Below are 19,571 nucleotides of genomic sequence, written 5' to 3'. Positions count from 1 at the left end.
AGTGATGCAATGCTGGCTCTGTGGAGCGAGGAACTGGCTCTTTGCTCTGCTTTCCTAAGGAGCAATATAAGTGGGTGCTTTTTACTTTCTCGAAGTATCTTCTAATGCCTATATTCTCTTCTTTGAGAAGAGAATCTACTCAATTCTTCTTTTCTGGATAGTAACGCTGAGTGCAAATCTCATCAGTTGTATCCCTTTGCTCCCCATAAAGACAAACATGACAGCTCTCCTGTTTAAAGATTTTTAAAGGATCGTTATCAAACATGAGGAAGTGGCAAAGCTAACAAAAGGTACACTATTCTGGCTCTTGTTATTTAGTTCCTTCCCACTTCTTCTAGAGGCCTCAATGTGTCTGTTTGTTGGATATGTATGCTAAGTCTCCTTTCACTCTTTTTTTGAGTTTATTTTTCTTTCTGAGAATGGGTTTTTCCCAAATCCAAACACCCATCCTCCTTCTGGCCCTGCCTTTGGGAACGTGACGTGGATCCTGTCCTCCTTGTCGGTTCTCTTCCTAGCCTTCAGGTCTGGTGCCAACACAACTCAAAGTATCATCAAGACAGAGCAAGCTACTGCTTTACAAATTATGTGATGAACCTTCCTGACTCCCCAGCCAGAGCTCAAAAGCACAAGCTCTGGGGTCAAGAAGACCTGGGTGTGGATCCTGGCTTCTCCCGGATTCTCGCAGAGTGGGATCTTGGGCAAGTTACCTGACTTCACTGGGTCTCGGTCGCTTTATTTGTCAAACAGGAGTTCCTCCACAAGTATGTAAAGTGCTGACTAGAACCTGGCACACTGTAAGAGTCAGTGAAGACTGGTATTATTTATACTCATTTCAGAGATGTTATTTCTGAGTGGATAAGAACATACTGAGCCAGTTGACAAAAACAACCAAGGAAACATTTTTATCACAGAACCCAACTTCCAGAATTATGGGGACAATTTACCCATATATAAGTGAACAAATGAGTTACTGAAACTTTGATTTCCAGAGAAGAAGCCTCTGGTTTAAGAGAGACCAATGTAAGTTAAAACTAGATGAAAAAGAAGCTTATTAACATGAGTTGGGTAACAAGCCGGAGTTCTGTCTGCTCAAGTTTCAATATAATCCATAGGTCAAAGATCTGGAAGGGCTAGCATCCTTTGTTTGGCATATATGCTTGGAAGGCGTAGAATGGGAGCCAAGGAGGCATAAAAGAAAGAATGTAAGGGTAGGGGATCAGAAAACTTGAAGGCAGGATCCAGTCCCACCACCAACAGAGTGTCTGAATTTGGGTAAGTCATTTCATCTCTCCTCACCTCAGTTTCCCTATCTGAAAAATGAGGGTTGTTTGGGGGCTCAAAAGACAACATACATGAAAGAATCTTTAGTAAGTTATAAAAGACTACACAAGTAAAGTACTCTCCCCAGTAAGAGTGTTGTCTCCTGAGCTCAGAAGTCCTTTGTGACACTCTATAGATGCGACCCACTGACCAGTCAGGGGAGTGGGAGGGGCTAACCCACTGACCAAAGGACATGCAATTTAGGCTCAAATCTTTGGCATCCTTTATGCTAATTTAGTAGCTACAGCAGTTGTCAGGCTCACCAAAGCATATATAAATACTGGGGGAAGAGGACTTCTGAGAGGAGTGTTCTCGGGTATTTACGAAAGCAGAGCTGCAAACTTACCTATGGGAGGATGAGCCTCTGATTACACAGGGGAAAACTTCACAAACGGACACAAGGCACACCACACATCTGCCCAGGGAACTCTGGGGCAACTTGCACAACTCTCTATTGAATCTGTCAATGTTGACTCGCCCTTACTCATTTACTGGGTTTTAAGAGAAAAACGAGAGAAATGACATGTGTGCATATTCCTCTTAAAGGTCCTGAGGGGTAAATCCTTGCAGTGAGTCATCATTTTACCCCTCTGTGAGGACAGAAGCCCACTAATATTGCTGAAGCTGACTAGGCTCAGAGAAGAGGATGCGGTTTTCTTTGTGAGTCCAAGTTGGTAACGTCACTGTGTAAACTGGTTATGCTGTTGTCCTTATTTACTTGCCAAGTAAAAAAAAATCAAGTGTGTGTAACAGTACAGAAGGAAGATGAACCTTATTTCTACTTCTAGAGTGGCAGACAGGGAGATCACAGGCAGCGTGGGCCGTGGACAGCCCTTTAACTTCTACACGTTTGGAAAAAAACATTTGGCATGCGACCTGCTCAGTGCTCTGGCAGTGCCTGGCTCCATACCAACTGGTGGCAAACAGCCATAAAGGAATATATGACGGCACTTAATCTTCCTTGACTAACATCAGCAACCCCTGTTCACCTACCCTTAAAAAATTTGAGAGAGATCACACTAGCTCTACTCTTTATAATCATACCTCTTACAGCACTCACTACATAGCTCTTCATGTTTATGAGCTTGTCTTCCTTTCCCCCAGTGGAATATAAGGTTTCCGAGGGCAAGTTCTTTTTCTTTTCATCCCCACATTCCCCAGCACCTACAAAACAGTTTGGTGCAACCTAGTCATTCCATAAATTTGTTGACTTTCCTCTGTCATGGAAATAACAGATGAAGAGTTTTGGGCCTAGTGTGTAACTACACAGAGATGGAGGCACCATTCAAGGAAACAGCAGCCATTCCTCCCTGTCCAAAGAGATCAACAAGGGTGAGCTTCCCCTGCTGGCCTGCAAGGTGGGGGAATAGAGCATTACAACCCTTTCTTGGCAAAAGTGACAGCTAATTATCTGATGATTCTTCAGTAATGTAAAACTGTGAGCTCTCAAGTTTTTAAAAGAATAGAATGCCAGGTTAAAGCAAGACGAGATTGTGGAGACTCAGTTTCTACTGTAAAAGGGATCATAGCGTATACGTCCCAAGGTGGTTGTGAGAACTAAATGAATAACTGAGTTGAAAGCACCAAGCACGGAGCAAGCATACTACAGACATGAATTCCATTCTCCTCTTAGGAGGCATTTAGCTGATACCCCTCGCTACATAGATGCAGAAAGGGAGGACAGGTCATAGACCAGGCCTGCGGTCACAGAGTAAGCTCACGTGGTTTAAGGTAAAGACAATGGGGACATCTCAGGATAAGAAATTGTTTTCAACACAGATGGACATCCCCAAAGGGATTTTAACTTGTGAGCAGTATTGGGCTCCCCTTGGGCATTAATTTCTGTACTGCTTTATGTCACTATACTGGATTCTAAATTCACACGGTAAGAAACTTGTGGCTTTATTCATTAAAAGCAACTGTATATGTGGTTTCAAAAGTCATAAAATAGGAGTAGATGTTAGAAAGACGTAAGTTGAATAGTATTCAAGCAAGAAAAAGGTACACTTGTAGCTAAAATTAAAGAGTAAGTTAAGGGTAAGATGGGTAGAAAGAAGGAAGAATACCCTCCACAACACACTGGCAAGCAGGGCAGGACGCAGCTTCTGGAAAAGCTCATATCAAAGGTCAGGAAAAAAAGACTAAGGAAAAAGAGGGCTTTGGGGAAAGATACTGGCACAAATTATAATGAGGCAACAAGGACAGGGTAGTTCTGAGCTGAAACCTGTAGGGATATACTTAAGGCTTGATTCTTCCAGAAACCAGAAGAGGTGTTCGTACGGGATGCAGCCAGATCTAGACTAAACTCTGGATTTAGGGAACCTATGCCCCTAACTTTTACTAATTCCTTCACGTACACCACACTCAAACCAACCAAGCCTGCTTCTTTCGCCCGAAAACAGCCCTGAGACATTCACACCCAGTGGTCTTTCCTCAGGCTCCTCCCCTAAATCCAAATGGCGAACTCTCTTCATCTACCAAGACCCAACTCAAATGCCCGTTCCTGCTGACCCCACCCCACTGCTCGGATGGAGAACCATCTCTATCTCCTCCACGCTCCCACACCACTTGTGCCAACCACATTCTGCCTTACTTCGGGCACTGAATAGATCACAAGCTTGCCGGCAGGCAGGCTCCTCTGACAATTATGGGACACAGGCAAATTCCAGCTCTCCAGTCTTTCTGCACATAGGAGTGACGGGAGGGAAATGTGAAGAGAAATTGAACAATTTTTGAGGAAAACTATTTCAAAAAGGGTTTTAATACACAGCAATCCAGGATTGGGGGAGCAGGGAGTGTACACTATTTGCTCCAGCCTTGCTCTTTCCTCAGTGACTTGCACACCCAGGACATGCTCAGTAAGCGTCTGCTGGAGTGAACTGAATAACTCTTGGGCTCAGAGGCCACTTACTAGCTGTTGACCTTGGGGGCAAATTACTTCATCTGTGGCTCAGTTGTCTCTTTGGTAAAAGAGGAATAACAGTTACTACCTTACAGGGTTGTTTAGAGGATTAAATGAATTTACAGGTGAATAGCCTTTGGTGTTTGGCACATGGAAAGCACTAGAAAAATGTGAGCTATACACCTTTTTACACCAACTATAGTATGCCGATTTGGTGAAAGGTTTCATTCACGCAGGAAGCTTTTCCACAGCATCCCTGATACCACCAATCTACCTCTTCTAGAACACGCTCAGCCACAGGAAGCTCCTACTCTGGAAAGTTCTTATAAAGGTCTTCCACAGGGACTTGAAATTTGAAGCAACTTCTATCCTGATCTTGGTTCTGCTCCATAAAATGAACCCAGAAAAGTCTAATATTTCCTTGCATCGGACAGGTATGTTGGTTTCCTTAGTTTCTTCCCCCAAGCCTAAACATCGCCAGGTCTGTCAGCCTTTCCACAAATGATCTGGTTCTGAAACTTCCCATCATCCTATCTCCACCTAAAAATGCAGCAGCCACAGGTGGACACAATACGTCTGACTGGTGCAGACCTCTAAAATGGATGGCACCCATCTGTTCAAACGCCTAGGATTTAACTGCCGTTTTACAGAATCAAATGTCCCCCTCTGCTGGTGCTTAATGAGGACACTGAAGGCATCAAGTCTTCAGATGAACTGATTTAAAGCAAGGTCTTCTAGCCTGTGCTGTGCCACAGGACCTAATTCCCCCAGGAGTTGAGTTCTGTGTGTTGACTTTAAAGAACAGGGCAGGAGATGCAGGTAGCTCCAAGAAGGGAAGAATGGAAGAAATGCTCAGTTTCAGGGTTGTATATTTTATGGATAACCTCATCTTTCAAGATCTATGAAGACGGGATGGACATCAGTCCAGATTTTGTCTGGATGAATGCTGTGATTTCTGAGTATAACTTACTGCTGGTAGTCTTAATCTCCTTCAGAATGAAAATGAAGGTACTCAATTATAAAGTGATTCAAAATGAAATGACATGAGGCCCTTTATGATGCTGTAATATTCTGTATTTAGTTCATTAATGAAATGATCAGAGTAATAATAATACTTCATATTATTTATATCACACACTCAGATTATCAAGTGCTTCTATCACACACACACACACACACACACACACATTATATATAAACAGAAACACATACATGCATGTTTTAATCTTCACAAATACTCTGCAAAGGACCATTATTCCTCCTGCCCCTTTCTTACAGATGAGGAAAAGAAGAACCTGAGGTTTAAGTAACAAGCTTATCACATTCATGATAGCGGCAAGTCCAGAACTGAGGGGCTTTGATTCCTGGCCCAACACTAATCACACTAAATCATAATTCCTTAGCACTGGCCGACGTTTTTTCTATTGCAGACATTAAAGTTAGCTATTTTGGTCATAGTCAAGAAATCATGGATTCTAAGAAACCATGAATATGGGAAATAGACAATATATCTCACTAACTATACTATCTAAGTGTTAATTTTCTATCACTATCTTTTAATTTTGAAAACAGACCCCCTTACCTATCAATACCCTCTTTCTACATGCTTCTCCCCTAGAAGGTCCTGAAGGTCTTAGGAATTCTTTTTCCCTTAGGAGCACAAGAGTACTAGCTGAAAAAAGATAACATTACAGAGTTAATTGAACTAGGCCAGATAGGCCCAGGACTTTTACTTTGAAAGGACTCTTACCTCGGCTGGACACCTTATTTCTACTGAAAGCAGCAGTTGGCTGATGTCGGTACGGATGCATCCCCAGTTCCTGTACATGACTCACAGTTCCTAGTAAAGATTCAGGGTCCCCAGGTCCGCCAGTACTCAAGAGCAGGGGGCTGTCATGGCAACCTTTGGTCAATGTATTTGAACTCTTCCTGTCTGGAAAGCCATCCTTGGCCCCCTCACACGAGCACTCCTCTTCCATGCTCTCTGAATGCATGAGTGCCGGCTGGTGAGCATAACCATGGGTCGGGGTGGGTGAGGAAACCTGTGAGATACATTCTTGCGCCCTGATTTGTAGAAGATGCTGGGGGCTGGTATGGTGGTGGTGATACGAGTCAGCATTTTGATACGGTAAAGCCTGGCGCTCTGTCATACTCTGTCCCCCAAGATTGGCAGCCAGACTCCCAGCATCCCCCTGGTTCATATGCCTCAACAATTCTTGGTACTCTTGCTGCTGCTGTTGCTGCTGCTGCTGTCGCTGCTGCTGCTGCCTTTTAATGAGCTGTGCAAACTCTGCTGGGGGCAGCCGAATGTCCGAGTGGCCAGTGAGCGAATGTCGGGGAGAGAGCAGTCCTTGAAGGATGTGGGGTACTTGCTGGTGCCTTGTATAGTCTGGCGGCGTGGGGGACAGCAAGGCCTGCTGTAGTGCCGACGTGGTATAGTGCGGTGGCTGCTGATGTGCACTGGGAGGGAAGGTGGGGAATTGGTCATGTGGAGGGACTTTCAGGGCTTGGGTTGGAGGGAACCCCACTCCTGCTGAAGGGCTGTAGCTGCTGGGGGAACCCCGGGACTGGTCCGAAAACAGATGGGGGTGTAAATGCGCCTGGTCGTAGTTAGCAGGGGAGAACCGATTCACGTTCAAGCTGCAGACACAAAAGGGAGTGAGTACCAGGCTTTCACGTAAGAAGTGCGCTAGACTCCCCTGGGGAATAGCTACCACTCTGCTTCAACAGGGAGCCCCCAGTGGGACAGAGAACTGTGGTGCGACAGGGAAGACGGGGGTGTACGCATCAGCCCTCCTCATCCCCTCAGTCACTCATCCAGTAACTTCCAAGGGGCCCAAGGCACTGTATTTAACAGATGCAGCTTTAGCTTGAAGGGAGCGACTTGGCATATGTTACAATATCACTTGAGCTATTAAGAAGCAAAAATCTCAGGGCCGGTCCCATGGCCGAGTGGTTAAGTTCGCACGCTCCACTTCAGCGGCCCAGGGTTTCGCCGGTGTGGATCCTGGGTACGGACATGGCACCGCGCATCAAGCCATGCTGAGGCAGCGTCCCACATGCCACAACTAGAAGGACCCACAGCTAAAATATACCACTGTGTACCGGGCGGCTTTGGGGAGAAAAAGGAAAAATAAAATCTTAAAAAAAAGAGCAAAATCTCTTAGAATAAGAGTGACAGAGAGGGAAAGAATCCTAAAAGAAAAGACAAGGGGAAGTGGCACTTTTACAAACTCCTCTAATAGGCCGTTTTCTTCTTTGCAGACAAATAGGAAGGTAGCTTTGTCATTTTCCTTCTCTGTCTCAGTAGCACAACAAATAGGTTTCAAGTTCATCCCAAACCCATCACCCTGATTTCAGAAAAGGTGAAATGAGCACAGCCCAGTCAGACTCGTTCTCCCTCCCTCCTCCTCTCTCACCCTGCTAAGGGGCTTCCTCTCACCTGGATCACCTTAACAGATGGCTGGGTGACTTTAGGCAGCCTTACCTGTGGGCCTCTGCACTGTCAGCGCTCAGCTGCTTGGACAAGGGCCGGTGCCCGTAGCTGAAGGTGGCCATCAGGTTGGTACGATGCTGCATCTGAATCTGACTGGCACTGGGACTGATGGAGATGCCCCGCCCAGCAGGGGCTGCAGCTGTCCCAGGCATGGTGCTGAGCATGTCAACAGGCTCCTGTACTTGGATGGTCACCTGCTGTGACTGGGTAGGCTGCTGTATGCCTAAGCAGGTTAGTGCCACATTGGGAGGAGGGGAACAGTTCTCAGGCTGTTGCTGGAAGATTGCACTGCGGGAGGGTAAGCCTTGAAACTGGGAAGGAGATGCAGCACCTGGAGAGAAAGGAACCTCACAGTGACCAAATGCCCAGGTTATCTGCCAGCTGTAAGAGACGGGAGCCAGTGAGGATATTCAAACTAGATACCAACTAGAGCACTGCTTCTCCAACTTCAGTGTGCATAAGGCCTATCTGGAGGACTTGTTAAGATACAGATTCTGGGCCCTACCTACAGAATTCTGATCTACTAGGTCAAGGTGTGGCCCCAAGAATTTCTATTTCCAGTAAGTTGCCTGAAAGCTGGTCCATGGATTATTCTCTGAGTAGCTTGGATCTAGGGTAGTGCTGCTCAAACTCTAATGTGCATACAAATGGCCTGGGGATCTTGCTAAAATGCAGATTCTGATACAGCGAGTCTGGGATGAACCCTGAGGTTTTACTTTTCCTGATGACAAGTTGATCAGGGAACCCCACCCTGAGTAGGAAGGGCCCAGAGACCAACGGAGACTCTTCAGGAGACCCAGACTGCGTGGTGTCACTTAAGAGATTGCCAGTGTGGGGATACCAAATCCTCAGTGTTGGTCTCTAAAGACCCACACCAATTGGGGTGTATTCATCTTCACCTCCATCTAAACATCCACAAAAGAGGATCACATGCATAATGGATAACCAATCGGAGGCATGACAATAAGGAAGGTTCTGGCAGCAGCTTTTTATTTGGTAGAGTTGGAGGGCATTTAACTAAAAACATTAATAATGGTTAACCTTTATTGAGAAGCATTTTGAGTCAGAGACTATTTCAAGTTCTTAACATATATTCATTGATTAAATACTATTCTTATCCCTATTTTACATTTGAGAAAGCTGAGGCACACGGAAGTTAAGTAACTTACCCGCGGTTTCACAGCTAAGGAGTTGATGGAAACAGGATTCACGTCAAGGCAGTCTGGGTCTAGAGCCTATATCTTTAAACACTGTTACTCTGCTGTTCAAATCAATTTCTTGTGGCACTCAAGACTGACTCATTTCTCCCACATTCACTTCATGGGCATCCCAGGTTCGGCCTAAGCCCCTCCACTCACCGTGAGGCTGGATCATGGCACTGTTCACGGGGGGAGGACTATTACTGGGTTGTCTGAAGACATGGTTGTTGGGGTGGTTCGGGGGTGGGCTTGAAGGTTGAATCCTTAACCTTAAAAAACAACAAAACCAGAAAAATAATTTTCTTGAGGTGACAGTATAACTTTGAAGTTAGTTTCAGCCATACAATACACACAAACAGAAACTATTTTTTTAGTTTTGATAGCCTCTAGGCTAGAAAAACATGCATAAACCATCCCCCACAGCCTACTTAAAAACTGTGCACATCTTATCCTAACAGACATCTCAGACAAAGAGACAGAGGTCATCGTGGACCTGTGTCTGACCTCAGGTATTAAAAGTCAGATTACTTCGTTCGTGGGGCTAAGAAAATGAAGTGGCATAGGAAGTCAGGATTTTAGGGAGGCTGCTGAAATTTAAATTGGTTTTTCTGCTTTTCCAGTAGGTTCTTCCAAGATGAATGCTAAAGTCAGTCAGTATCTCCTATATGAGTCAGGCCAAGGACACCAAGCTCTAGAGACAATGGCTTAAGCATGAAACAAAATGATTCATTACCTCTGGAGTTGGTGGGTGAGGAGGGCTGGCTGATTTTCACACGCAGCCTGAAGAGGTGGTGAAGGCTGAGGGGGACAGATAGAATCCTAAAACACATGGGAGAAAGGAGAAAAATAACTGTGAGCTGGAAGATTAACCAGAGCTGGTCTCAGGAAGAGAAGAAACAGAAAGAACTATCTGTGACTGAGGGTCATGCTTTTGTTGTGCATCAAAAAGTCTGATGACCTTTAGTCAAACATAAACATAACTCAACTCCACTTTGCCCTGTGTGATCTCCTCCAAAATTCACAGGCAAATCAGCCTGAGAGAAAACTCCAAACAAGTTGGAGAAAGCAAAGAGGGAAGGCCTACTTGAATTTGTTGCTGGAGAATTTGATGGTGCTGCTCCTGCTGGTATAACATATGCTGCTGCTGGGTCTTCTCCAGGGTTCTCTCATCAATCTGCCCCCCGTACATCTTCTGCAGCTGCTCACACTCCTGAAGGGAAAGTAGTTAATACAGATGGGATGCAGCCAGGCCCACCCCATGCAGTGATGTCAGCAGATGCAGATCTGCCCCAAGGTCTCATGGGCAGAAAGGGCCACAAGAGAAGAACAGTGTTCTTGATGAGCAACTAACCTATTTATTTAGGTATCTGTGTACTAAATACACTCATACTCTGTTCTGTATGAATGAATGGAAAACACCAAGGAGGCTCATGTACAAGCGAAAGTGTCTGGGGCAAAATCTGTGTACAAAGCACATGCCACTTGAAGTTTGGTCACCAGAAAGGCAGACAGGAAACTGGCCCTTTATAGAAGCCTGGAGGTACACTTCCTTCCTCTGGGAGCACCATTCCACAGCAACTGGAGAATATGGCAGGTGGTAGCAATGCAGAGCAGGCTCCAACAAGACCCAGTACCCATAAATCAGGAGAGAAATGCCAGGGTTGCTTAGAAATACCTTCCCTGGTGCTTCCCACTGAAACGCAAGCCCAGAGATTCCTCTCCAATGAACTACAGAGACTGGAAAATTTAATCCCTTCATGGGCTAAGCAAGTTTGATTGTAGGGAAAGTTGTACATAACAAGGAGTCAGAAAAGCACATTGGAAAGCTACATGGTTTTGAACCTATAAAACTGCTGTGCTGCTGACAGGAAGGGGGTAGAAAGTTTAAGACCTCAGTCCTCCTGCAATACTGGTCTCTGTTACCCATGCTTCTCCAGAGATGCCTGCCATCTCTTCCATTACCTGCTGCAATTGTTTGATGCTGCTGTTGTTGCCCATTTTTTCCAGGTGAGCTTTGAAGGCCTGGATGCTTGCAGCCCCATCTGAGAACCGGCGCACAGGGGAGAAACGCTCCGTGGGGAGGTGCAGGGTGTTGGAGTCCTTGTAGGTAGAGCTGAATACATGGGAAGAGAAGGTTAGGGGCTAGGACTTAAGGGTTTTGACCAAATCACCTAGGGAATGCTGTTCCAGATGAACAAAAGACGGCTGGCTGCACGAGTGGCCCTGCATATTATGCCATTTCCGTGCCATCTCCAGAGGCCAGTTGTTTCCCTAGCCTGCTTGCCTTTAGAGGGCTCCAGGTGTATATCTTCCATGGCCACTTACCTTTAGTTGGCTTAATTTCCAAGCCCAGTGAGGTCCTGGGATCAAATACATCCAGTTCTTACAAATACACTAGGTCACAGACAAGAGCTTCTAAGGATCCCCCAGGCCAAGCTGTATCAGAACTCTTACTTTTATAATCATGTCTCTATCTACTGCCTTTAGAAACCTAAAATTCACTGACCCAAAGTTTTCCCTGAGCAGCAATCTCCATATAGCCAGAGGGAAATGATAGTCAGTTCTGTGGTCAAAGGTCTGGGCTGGAACTCACAGGTTCTGTACTAGAAAATGGCGGGTGGAGGTTAAAGTGGGGGAAAATGGAGATTTCTGATCCTGAGATGGAGACAGCACATTCTTAAGGAATGTGGGCCTCAAGATCCTGCATGTACCAGGTCAACTCAAATAAGATTACCTACTGTGAAAATTAACTTCTCAGAGCAGCAGCACCCTCCCAACCTAACGAAAGAGGAATCATGTGGATTACCTTCAAAAACCCCACAGCCCAGTCAGAACTTAGCCAGTATCTTACAGAAAGAAAGAACAAGCTATTGATAAAAAATGCCTAAGACAGCATCAGTGTTAGAAGCAAACACCTATACTTGTACGTAATCAGAAAGAGATGTTTATGGGTTGAGGTAAGCAGATAAAAGACTGCCAAAGCAGCATTCCAGAAGCTGATGGAAAGGATCAGGGTTTCATGTTCAGGGCAAAGATGACATCACACTGAATTATGGGTGAAATGAAGCACCACGTTGCCAGTTACTCATTCTGGACTGAAGCAGAACCAAGGCTAAGGAAGCAGGTTAACAAGCGAGTTCAAATACAATGCAGACAAAAGGGACTAGGAGGGTCTGATGACTGTGTGGAGGGGTCAAGAGAGTTCTGGCAGTAGGTGAAAGCCCTCTATCCTCTTTTTTTAACGAGGACTTCTGTTTCAGACTCTACCTGAAGCTTGACACAGTAGTGAGCTAATGAAATGAGCACGAACATACATTTGTTTCAGAAACACAAAAGACAAATGATTTCAGCAGACGCACTCCAGAAGCAGTGATTATGAGAGCTGCTTTCAAGAGCATTTCTTCAATGCTTCCTAGTTCTGTTTCTACTTCAGGTGTTTGGAGTTAAAGTCAGCAAATACTATTTTCTCCTAAAATTTGATTCTTACACTTTCAGTATTTTCTGATAGACACATTTCTGATTCACTCAGAAAGCTGTGTTCTTCAAGTAGTTTCATACAGTCACTACACAAAACCCATTCTCTCTCAGCAGAGCGATACTCCCAGGTTCAGGCATTTCATGACGTTTCCAGAAGCTCAGCCTGTGAACAGACTGATGCCCAGGTCAGTCCAGCACAGTAACTTCAGAGGAATAATTCTGATGTAGTTGCTCATTTTGGAAGCACTGATAGTATCAGCTGTGTTTTATTTTTATTAGCAATCATGTTCAAACTCAAGACAGCCACATATTAGGCTGATATTCCCAGGACACTCTTCAAACAGTGACTTGGTTCCCCACCTCGATAAAATCCATCTTTTGTTAGTTTTTATTAAATTACACTTTTAAAAATTTAACTTTAAATTACGCACATCCACAATTGAAAAAGTTGATCAGACCTCTCTTCTGTCTCCATGTTGGACTTCTTCTATTACACCCCAGAAGAAGACATATGTGCTGTTCTTGAGTCATTTCCTCCAGAAAATGAAAAGAATTCAATAATCTATCCAGGCCACCCATTTCCTGTGTTTTATGGCCTTAGAAAGTCTCTCTTTTCCCCTGAAGACTAACTTCAGTCTCTTGTGTTGCTGTGTTTTATAGTACCCCCATCAAGACATGCTGAGTTTGCATAAATGCCTCACCTTACACAATCTGCCACTCATAAAGCATTCATTCCAATTCAAACTGGCTTGACCACAGGAAACCCTTGAAACACTCTATCCAGAGTGTTCAGACAAAAACAGACAGCAGACAGATTTCCAGCCTTGACAATGACTGTAGGCAGGGTGGAAACCACACAAACAGAGCTGTGGGCCAGTGTGGCCTTCCTTTAGTAACAAATGTAAACAGGATACAGGGTCTGTGATAAAGGCTGACTGTGGAGATGTGCCGATCTTCATAGTTCCCTGATAAGAATACCTCCTGAGGAACACTTAAAATTACATAAGGATACTTGAAGGACTTAAACCAAACAACAGACCCTGACAAGGGCTGAAAAATTAAGTATCAGGCTGGGGAGGAGAGAAAGATAGAAATAAAGAGAAACAAAGTAATAAAGGGTCTATTAGGTAATAGCATAGAGCTCAGAGTATTGAGAAATCACAGAAAATTTATGCAGTGGAAAAGGCAGCTCTCCAATAATCACTCAAAGTACCCTCTGACGTAGTACTCTAACAATGTAGGTCCTGAGAGATTTTCCTAAGAAAAATACTATCTTCCTGTGCCATCAGTTTTATCTGAGAATCATCATTCCTGCTACTCCTAACAGACCATTTTTACTAAGGTATTCATGGTCATTTATAAAGCTTATCTTCCCTCTTTCAGAGTTCCAACGTGGCACTAATTATGTCTCAGTCTGCTCAGAGTTCACCTGTCTCTGCTGATTACATTGATGCCCAGTGGGTAACTGGCTGCAATAAAAACATCGTGTCAAGTTTGCCAGTGTGAGCTGACTGGAAGATTTAGTAACAGTACATTTATGAACTTAATTTCCTCCGAATCTCACTGCTTCTCAACCTTCCCAAGTAAGACTGCTTTTCATAGTCCTCCCAAAAAGATCAAAATAAAATAAGCTCTAGCAATTGGTGGTGGCTTTGAAAGTGTGGCCCGTGAACTTGGGGATAGCTAAGATTTTTAGTCATCAAGATATTCATAGAAGATAATCATCTTCATCTAGCAAAGTGTCATTCCCTTCTGCTTCCAGGCTTACTTGGGTTCAATTTTGTGAAGTTTTCTTGGCCAGGAAGGTTAAACTTGTTTTTATTTTTTCAAGAGAATGAATTAGAAATGTAACAAAGATCTAGCAAAAGAGTTTGCCTTCAGAATACTGCAAGAATGAGTTCTCAAGCACAACATTCAAGAGGATGCAACATCTCTGTTCTAGCATTCACAAAGGGATGTATCTTCCTCCATATCCAAGCTCACTGTTCAGTGGTAACATAATAGGAAATGCTCATTCTTTGAAGGTGATGGGTTAAAAGGTCAAGTCAATTGAAACAGCTACAAATCCTCCTATTTCCAGTTGGTCTTCTGAGAGCTTCACCACCTTCCAGGTTTCAAGTTCAATTTCATCTCTGAGTCAACATCTAGAATCCTGAGAATAAACCGCAGATGATAAACATGTCTACAAGGTAATGGGAAAGAAGAACCTTATATTGCCCTGGGCACTGCTTAGAGCAAGGAGCTGAGAAGATGTAAGTTCAGGATGCTATTTAAAGCCTTGATGCTAGTCACCATCACTGTAAGATTAGTGAGAGGGTGCCTGTCCGATGAGCCTCAAGGAGCTCACATAGCTCATGTGGCTACTCACCGATGCTGATCAGGTACCAGGTGAGGGGGCCAGACCCGGGAACGGAAAGGCTGCTGTCCTAGCTGCCGTTGTAGGTCCGGTGGGATCTCAGCTGTAGGGTTGGTCATGGCCAGTGTATGTCTTTTGGACCTATTTGCCAAGTACCTGCAACAAGCAGGAGCACATTTCATAGTAAAAAAGACAGACAGGAAAACTCCTCAGCAAGAAGCATTAGAAGTTAATCCAAAGCACTCAGAATGAAATAGTGCCGGAGCTCAAAAAGGGCTCGAGGGCAAACAGATCCCTGACTGGATGAAAGTGAAACATGTCCAACAAAAGTTGGCCAACCATTGAAGCAGCTGAATTTTGGACCTAAGAGTAGCCACTGAAAAGAAGAGAGAAAGCAGATGCAGCAAACAAAGAGGATCAATTTTCCTTACTCCATTCCACTCAGCGGAAGAACTTATTTTCTACTTGTTAATTTTATTCCTCTTTTCCCTCCAAATTTCCAAAAATATAAGTCAGAGGAAACGAGCCCTAAGGATTATTCCTAGAGATCAGCCAAAGGAGATGTTCAGAAGAGTTTCACATACGTCTCTCGATCCCATTGGCCCCCAGGTTTTGAGACTGTCCTCACTACAAGTCACAGAAAATAGATCCTTCCATTCGGGGATAGTAAATTCCAAAACCCCCCCTTCCCTCATGCCTCATCATCTTAACTCAACCATCAGAGAAGAAAACTGACGTTGTTCCCAGGGAACCAACATTCTCTAGAGGATGAAGAAATGAAACCACATGAAATGTTGAGAACTGTTTTTAGGAGGACAAAAAGGCAAGCCAAGAAACAGAAGTTTCAAAAGCTGAAGAGCTGACAAGCCGGTGGATTTTATTCTGCAGATCTTTCAGATCCACCACTTAGTCAATGTCATTAACAAGGTATCAGCCCCCCTTCGTCTGGTTGGTGACTTCCTCCACCACTGCTGCTCTCTCAGGCAAGCATAAAAGCAGCAGTATTCCTGTTCATTACATCAAAACTGATGGGCATTCTACCCTTTAAATGTTGGTCTAAAAAAGAAATAAGGTGGAGCCGGAGGAAGTAAAGTCTAAGACAAAGAAGATAAAATGAAATATTGCTAACGAGGTAATTAAGGTAGGAAGGCAGTAAGTTTCCTAATTTCTCTCTCCATCATGACACCAGCAGGGCCCATTTGCAACTTTACATACCCTGTTATCAGCAAACTATAGAAACGACAGCATCAAGAGAAAAAAAAGTCACTGCAATTCTTCTTCTATTGGCTAAGCTGTAGAAGGAGCTGGCCCACCTGCCAACACCCCTGTTCTCCACTGTTCTTTCCACATGGGCCCAGCTTCTTTTTGAACAGCAGCTCTCAGAGAGCTCCTTGGGTGGGAAGAGAGTACTGGCCAGCAACCGTCAGGTTCTTAAAAAGTGGTCTTGTTTCATTCTTAACTCTTTTGCTCATTTAAGCTAAAAACAGTTAACAGGCTGTAGAGTAATTAGTGGTATGTAAACTTGCCAAAGAGTAAGCCATTAGTGGTTAAATATTCATTTGATAAAGACACCCAAAGTTTCCCCAAGAGCCCATGAAAACCATTTTATTTCAACTTCCCTCAAGGAAAAAACATATAATTTTGAAGAACACCTGTATTTCTGGGAAAATACATGCTGGATTCTGGTCAAACCCCCCTCCCCGGAAAATAAGAAAGACAAACTCCCACAAGGAGGCATGCATGGAGCTGAGGACCACGGCTAACGGAACTGAGGTAAAATGGACAGCACAGCATGCCTGATGGTCACTGCCGTTTTCTGTGAATCAGGCATCTCTCAACAAGTTTCTGCAAACAATGGATATGTGCATCTGTCCCTGGCCCGAATCCCATATTCTTTTTTCAATATCTCTTTGTTGGTACAAGGGGATAGAAGAAGCATACAGCAAACAGTACAAGAGGTATTCCCATTCTCCTGGAAAGGAAGAGTCCATGCCAGAGGTCCATGGCCAGACTAGCTAGGATCACTGTCATCCCAAATCTCCAATTCCTTTTCAGTAAACAGTTCTTGGCAGGTAGGAGCAGGCTTTGTGCCTTGCGTATACTATCAGAGTTGCAATATGAAGGCAGGGGGCAAGGGAGGAAGGAGGGAGGAGAGAAAAAGTTCTTATGGTTATTGCTGTCACTGAGGGGACTTCCAATGGCGCTTACAGAAATGAAATTTTCTGGATAGTCTTCTGTTACTTCCATGTGGGGAGGAACATGCCATCTGGCTTGAGCAAAGAGACCACACAAATGTTGAAGCTGCACTGCACCACCTCCTTGGGCAGAGGTGACTTTTCGTTGGTTGCAGGGGGAGCCTGCCCAAGGACGTTCTGCAAGCACTGCCAGATGCCACATTACCTCTGCACAGCTTCCTGATCTGGTTCCCCATCCGAGCTCTCCTCGTCCACAGGGGTAACTGCTGGCACTGCCTGAAGAAAGACATGAAGGAAAAACTCAAGGTAGTGCTTCTTCTGTAATCTCTCTCATTCTAGAAACCGGACTTGGGGCAGGCCTTGCTGTCAATTTTCTTACTTACAAAACTTTTCTAGGAGCCCTGGGTTATTCAGAGCTTTCCTATACCTTTTTATTTTTCCATTTTTACCTTGCTCAGGTGATTTTAATTTGGATTTCTTCCTCTGATTCATCTTCATTCATTCATTTATTCATCCAACAAATAGCTGAATGCCTACTATGCTCCAGGACAAAATGTGAACGAACAGATATAGTTCCTGCCCTCATTTTACAGTCTAGTAGAGGATAGAGACAAGTAAACAGACAACTACAAAATAGCAAGTCCTCTAACAGGGCACTTGAGAATTGAGGAAGGCATCCTGGAGGAAGTGACACCTAACCTGAGGCCTGAAGGATGAATAGGAGCTGGCCAAGCAAAGAGAGAAAGAGGTCCCAAGCCTCTGATGTTTCTAGACTGAGAGAAAAAGAGATGGCCTGCAGGTATCTGAGTACCTGAAAACAAAGTAGAAGGTTGTTTACTTGGAATGTCTAGGAACTGACCTGTTGTTTCATATTAATGTTATTTTCAGAGTTTAGATACCTTTAAGTCCAGAAAAGCAAAATGGTTTTTTTTAAAAGTACATAACACACAATTGTGTAGTTGCAATTCAACGCTTTTAAAGAGCTGTTACCCACCAAAACATATAAGTGAAATGAGACCACCACAATGCACGCATTACTGTGATTCTTCCCATCTGCATATGGACTGGAATGCTGTGCATCCTTGATAGCTACTCACAGCCTGGTGGCTCACATAATCAGCGTGTCTCAGGCACTAGAGTAAAAATCATACTTCAATTATTACAAAAGAGCATTTTTTTAATGGACAATAATTATAAAACAAAACAAAAAAAACTTTTGGAATAATTCCATTGTTTGAATGCTTCTGGGGTTTCCAGATCCCTTACTACAGCTCTATAAGGCTGGAGTAAACAGGGTTAGGCAGGAAGTGGCTGTAGATGAGGCAGGAGAAAAACACTGTGGCCAGTTATAAATGGTCTTGAATACCACATTAAGAAGTTCACTTTTTCTTCCTTTATTTTTTCTGAGGAAAATTAGCCCTGAGCTAACATCCATGCCCATCTTAGTCTACTTAATATATGGGACACCTGCCACAGCATGGCTTGACAAGCGGTGCCATGTCCACACCTGGGATCCGAACCAGCAAACCCTGGGCCACCAAAGTGACTCCCTAGAGGATTTTAAGCTTGGACACGATGTTACAAGATTTATATTTTAGAAAGCTAGCTTGCTTTAGTTGCAGTGTGGAAAGGGCTGGTGGCAGGCACTGGGAGACAGGCCTGGAAGCAAGGAAGCCATTAGGGGGCCATTGTATTCATCTAGGCAAAGGATGACAGTGGCCTGAGTTAAGGAAAGGGCAGTGGAGATAGACAGAAGGAAAATATTTACTTCACAAGCAATGGATAGCTGATTTGATATAGGAAATAGGGAGAGGGAAGAGTTAAAGATAAAATCCACATTCCTAGCTTGTGTAACTAGGAGAATGACAGTGCCATTCACTGTAACCCAGGAGGAAAAATAGGTTTCATAGTGTCAGGATAAATTCATTCTGGGACATGTCAAATGAAAATTGTGAGTACTTTTAGGATAACCAACTAAATCTGTGCAGTAGGCAGTCATATACAGAAGTATGGAACTCAGAAGAGCCTTCTGGGCTGCAGAATCACCTGGTCATTGAACTACGGGAGTGGACAAGATCATCCAGAGAGAGCATGTAAAATGAGATGGAAATAGGGCCTAAGTTAAATTCCAGGTTTCACCAACTTCAAGGAACAAGCAGAAGGGAACCCAAAAAGGAAAGACAGGACAAAAACAAGGAGAACGTGGTATCACAGGGGCCAAAGGAAGACAATATTTCAAGGAGAAGAACAGCCAACAGTGACTAATACAGTTGGGAGGTTCAGAAAGATAAAGATTAAAAATGCCCACTGGATTTATCAACAAAGGCTTGTCGGTAACCTTGGCAAAAACAGTTACAGTGGACAAAATAAGTCACTCCACCTCCCAGAAAGCTCTTCCTGATCTTTTATAACGACACTGACCCTGCCCTTCCCTGAATGCCTCTGCCACCTACCAGGCCATGGTGCTCACTCTGGCACTTCACCACATACAGTTTTTTACTATTATTCCAATACCTCACGTCTGTTGATCCTGTCTTCCCATATTATAAGCTCGGTGAGGCCAAGAACCATGACTCTAACTCTTTCCTTTTCCTGGCAGCAGTGTTACTGAAAGTGTGGCCCATGG

The 19,571-nt window shown here is 44.1% G+C and overlaps 1 protein-coding gene across 6 annotated transcripts in view; it reads right to left on the bottom strand.

Moving 5' to 3' along the window:
• Window positions 1–19,571, bottom strand: part of SIK3 (SIK family kinase 3) — a 245,456-nt gene that overhangs the window by 6,249 nt on the left and 219,636 nt on the right. For 2 of the 6 annotated variants that reach the window (XM_014855543.3, XM_070490231.1), the window contains exons 14-21: window positions 17,151–17,221; window positions 14,763–14,906; window positions 10,880–11,030; window positions 10,002–10,127; window positions 9,651–9,736; window positions 9,077–9,186; window positions 7,710–8,049; window positions 5,973–6,862 (exon numbers count right to left, since the gene is read on the bottom strand). In XM_014855543.3, coding sequence (XP_014711029.2) covers window positions 5,973–6,862; window positions 7,710–8,049; window positions 9,077–9,186; window positions 9,651–9,736; window positions 10,002–10,127; window positions 10,880–11,030; window positions 14,763–14,906; window positions 17,151–17,221 — 1,918 coding nt within the window. The remainder of the gene's footprint in view (window positions 1–5,972; window positions 6,863–7,709; window positions 8,050–9,076; window positions 9,187–9,650; window positions 9,737–10,001; window positions 10,128–10,879; window positions 11,031–14,762; window positions 14,907–17,150; window positions 17,222–19,571) is intronic. The other 4 variants (XM_014855544.3, XM_070490232.1, XM_014855545.3 and 1 more) reach the window with 3 other exon arrangements.

This window comes from Equus asinus, chromosome 20 (assembly GCF_041296235.1).
Source record: "Equus asinus isolate D_3611 breed Donkey chromosome 20, EquAss-T2T_v2, whole genome shotgun sequence".
NCBI lineage: Eukaryota > Metazoa > Chordata > Mammalia > Perissodactyla > Equidae > Equus > Equus asinus.
Note: the sequence above shows the minus strand (reverse complement) of the source record. Positions and strands in the feature narration are given on the sequence as shown.